This window comes from Pteropus vampyrus, unplaced genomic scaffold, assembly GCF_000151845.1.
Source record: "Pteropus vampyrus isolate Shadow unplaced genomic scaffold, Pvam_2.0 Scaffold15, whole genome shotgun sequence".
Lineage (NCBI taxonomy): Eukaryota > Metazoa > Chordata > Mammalia > Chiroptera > Pteropodidae > Pteropus > Pteropus vampyrus.
The window spans coordinates 17,103,984-17,108,413 of NW_011888796.1; the positions used below are offsets into that span (position 1 = coordinate 17,103,984).

The following is a 4,430-nucleotide window of genomic DNA, read 5'->3' on the forward strand; positions in this document are numbered from 1 at the left end:
GGAAATAATTTTGCAAAGTATCAATCATTTAAATAAGACAATATATTTGTATTCCCAGCAGTGGTTAACTACAGGCTTTTGAAATCTTCTTGCATTCTCTCTTATAACCAACAGATTTTATTTTAGATAATCCTTGCAATATTTGAATGCAGCCATTTAAGACCTACACAAATAAAAGACGACAGCACCATACAATCCACATACGTGAAGATAACAGTTTTATAGGTGCTTACTGAAGGAGGAAGACTTGGTGGACCAGCTAATTACATCAGGGACTGAAAGACATTCTTTGACTAATGTGAACCATCTTTGATAGAATACTAGAAATCTCAACCCTTATTCCAGACACAGAGAAGACATTAGAACAAAAATATCATCACTATTTTAAACAGTGTACAGAAATGTAAAGTATGGCATTTTAATTTTATAGCCTATTTTTATTCCTATGTCCCTATCACTTCGTCTCTTTTAAAAAAAGTTCTTCTATCTAGGATAATGAAAAAAAAAGCACCCCTTCAAGATTTTTTTCAGAATAAATGTTCTACATCTAGAATTCAGGAAAATTATTTAAAATTGAACTCAAGAGCTATTATAATGATCTCTATCAATAAAACTTTGTTTATTTTCATTTTCAATTTACCTAAATAGATTACAAACCATATTTACCAGGTTTGTGGCAATTCAGATGGTCTACAGGTGGACTGTCACTCAGTTGCCAAATTGTTTTCACCTTCTTTTGACCACTATTTATTTCCACTCTCCATTTCTGTGGCTTCTCACTAAGAAAAAACATCGAAGGAAAAAAAAACAAGTTATTTCCTTTCTTCCTTTATAGTCATTTAATGACTATAGTCCTTATGTGATAAGCACTAAGGAAGAAGAGATGAACAGGTCACAATTCTAAATTTTGGATTTTAGAGTTCGACCTACACAGGACACTGAAATTGGGGAGTCATATCTAATAGGCATTTATAAACATGGGTCTGAAGCTCAGGAGAAGCTGAAGAGATGGGTTATAAATTATAATTAGCCCAGAGGAATTGAAGCCTTGAGTATGAATGCGATCACCCAGAAAAGATAGAAAGTAAGAAAAAAAGAGGGCAAAGGATAGACTTCTGGTAAAAAATTCACACATAAGAAGCAGGGAGAGGAAGAACTTGATAGGGAATCATTCTCAGTCTTGGAGGTGGGTCAGAGAGAATGCTATGTCGGTTTCAGAAACGAAGGAAGGGGGTAGGTTCAAGAAGGCAATTGTGTTTAATGCCAAACAGCCTTATAAGTGTTTACAGAAAGAGAAAGAATTGGTGGGTCTGCTAATTACACAAGGGACTAAAAAACACTGTTATACTGGAAACTGTCCACTGAATTTGGCAAGTAGAAGGCCACTGGCAACCTTTGCCAGAGCAGTTTCATGGGAGTTCTGGGATTTGGATAAGAGAGAACTAAAGAGAGGGAGGGTATAAATAGAGCGGCTTGACTATGAGAGAAAGTTCAAGTATATATGCCGAGGGAGGACCATCATGAGACAAGCTTAGTATCCATATGGATGGCCAATCTGTCGTCTTAGCCTCTACCTCCCTAATCCCAAATTCTTCTCTCACTTCCACTGCCATACCCTTGACTTTGTCATTACCTTGATCACTTCTTTTCCAAACTGTCACTTCCCTTCTGGCTATATGTTCTACCCTGTTTGCCAAAGGAATAACAAATTGAGAGAAAAATGGAAGATGCTGAGGCCTGAAAGTCTAAAGAGAGTAGACAAAAGGTCTGGGAGAAAGCAGGAGAACTCTACCAGAGTATGGCCAGAGAGGGGGTAAAATAATTAAGATTTCAGAGGTGAAGCAGCTTGGGTCATGAGGTCCCCATGAAACAGACACCAAAACTGTCGGAAATCATGACAACACTTAAGTATAATTTAATTATTAAATTGCTTACCTTTGATATAAGTTTTTTACAGCAGTTGGTCTTATTGGCAGCTGAAAAATGTGTTGCTCGTCAAGGTGATTTTGTTTATAATATTTTATGCAGGATCTAAAAAAATTAAAAAATGAACCTCTTTTGGGAAAAAAATGTCACTTGGACATAAAGTCTTTTTGGTAGCCTAAAACTCATAAGGGAAACATTTTATTGAATACCACTAACCACAACCTCAACAACAATGCTTTCAGGGACACAAAAGTAAAAAACAAACACACAATACTCACCTCCCAACAAAACTTAGGTTTTTTTCTTCTTTCTTTGAAAGGAAATACTCACTTTTAAAAAAGTAATAGTAGATACATTTCTCATAAATGTAAATATATTTAAGTTGAGCCCAAATAAAGGTTTAAGTGGGGAGAAAGAGATTTCAGAAAAAGAAAAACAAAGCAGCAAAAGAGAAAGATACAGCCTCCATGGTTTTCAGAGTCTAGGGAATTAAAGTGTTAACTTATGTATACTACTTATCTTTAATGGAAAAAATAATAATAATGATTTCAAAAATTGCCCTCTATAACTGAGGCAAATTCTTATTTTGGAAAAGGCAGTGGTGGTACATTTCCTTCCACAGGGAAAAAGCAGGCCAGTCTTTCCACTGGATGGTTCACTAATTTCCAGTTTGAGGCCTTCAATACACATAAGACAATGGCAATCCATGCATGAGGATTATTCCAAACTTATTTTAGTCAAACTCATTGGCAGAAATCTCTTAAAATTACAGCAATACTATTAACAGAGGTCTAGTAATAACATTTAATTCCATTCAGTTACCATGTAGATGGCTGGCAATTAGTTTGGCCCCAATTTATAAGTATGTAAAAAAAAGAGAAGGAATTAATATTTATTAAGCGCTGATTAAGTATCAGGTACTTTATACACATTATATCATTTAATCCTGATATCAAAAACATGAGGTTGGTAGATCCTTTTTATAGATAAGAAAACAAAATGCAGTTAAAGGAAACTTCTCTGTAAGTTAGGCAGTGCTAGAACCAAGTGTCAAACCTGATTCCTTCAGAATCCAAAGTATTTCCTTCCTATGACAGTGACTTAGAACCGTTCTGCTATTGTGAAGACAAGATACATAGATTCTATCCTGATAATAAAAAAAGTATATATTTTGGCTGCAACTACTTCAGAAGAGAATATATTTTTAAGTAATAAACCACAGAGAAATACTTACTGTGTTAAAGAAAAGAGGAGCTCATGTTGAGGTTTAATGAAAAGCTTGCAACTGACTAATATTTCTAGGATATGGTGGAGTTTTTGAACACGGTATACTTGTTCTTGTATATCTACTGATGGAGAAATGAAATATTCCTGGAATGAAAAAAGTATAAGCAAAATAGGGAGTTAAAGAAGTGGAATCTTTGGAAAGAATATATCTGTTCCTGCTAAACCTGAGTCTGGATGCTTCATTCGCAGTGGTGGGGGCAGGGGCAAGACACAGAAGGCATAGCTAGATAGAATTTATCACCTTTCAATGCTATTCCTCTAACTAATCCACAAGTAAAGCCTTCACTGAAAACATTTTAAGCAAACCATTACATGTATTTTCTGGTAAAGGCAAATCACAGAACTGCTTCATGAAGGAAGTTCAAGTGGGTGACTAATGCCACTTACTAACTCCTCTAGATGGAATAAATGGCAAATCCACAACATAATTCTTAACTTCAATACTCTTGCTAGGTTGATGACAATGTCCACCTCTAAAAACAGGTAGTAAACTTGAAGTACCAAGAAATTAAGCAAGTGTACTGATAAGATTCCACTCAAATATATTACTGGTAAATTGGTACAACCTTTTAAAAAATAAATTTGGCAATGTATGCCAAGCACCATAAAATGCTCAGATCTTCTAATCCTATTTCTGATAACCCATCCTAAGGAAATAATCCATGGTAAATATGGTAGGTGAAATTCGATGGTGGCCCCTAAGATTCCCGCCCTCGGAGTATACATCTTGTATAATCCTCTCCCCTTGAGTAAGGTCAGAGCCTCTGAATAAAATGGGATGTCAGTCTCATGATTAGTCTCATGATTTGACTTTGAATTAATCAAAAGGGAGATTATGGTCATTACTATGACCTCATCAGGTAAGCCCATTAAAAGAAAGTGAAACATTATAGATGCTCTCCTACTGGCATTGAAACAAACTGCCTGTCATGTTGTAGAGAGGGTCACATGGCAAGGACCAACAAGCAACCTCTAGGACCAAACTGATCCTGGTCCAAGGTCAGGATCTTGGAGACCTTTGTCAGAGGGCCGCAAGCCAACAAATTATACCAACAACAAATGAGGGAACTTCAAAGTGGATCTTGCCCTGGTTAAGCTTCCAGATGAATACACAGCCAGCTGATACCTTGATTTCTGCCTTGTGAAACCCTGAGCAAAGAGGACCTAGCTAAAACATGCCCAACTTCTGATCCCTGGAAACTAAGATAATAAACTTG

At 36.1% G+C, this 4,430-nt stretch overlaps 1 protein-coding gene across 3 annotated transcripts in view; it reads right to left on the reverse strand.

Moving 5' to 3' along the window:
* Positions 1-4,430, reverse strand: part of ZWILCH (zwilch kinetochore protein) — a 33,700-nt gene that overhangs the window by 6,998 nt on the left and 22,272 nt on the right. For all 3 annotated transcript variants that reach the window (XM_011386018.2, XM_023527282.1, XM_023527283.1), the window contains exons 16-17: positions 1,936-2,031; positions 667-779 (exon numbers count right to left, since the gene is read on the reverse strand). In XM_011386018.2, coding sequence (XP_011384320.1) covers positions 667-779; positions 1,936-2,031 — 209 coding nt within the window. The remainder of the gene's footprint in view (positions 1-666; positions 780-1,935; positions 2,032-4,430) is intronic.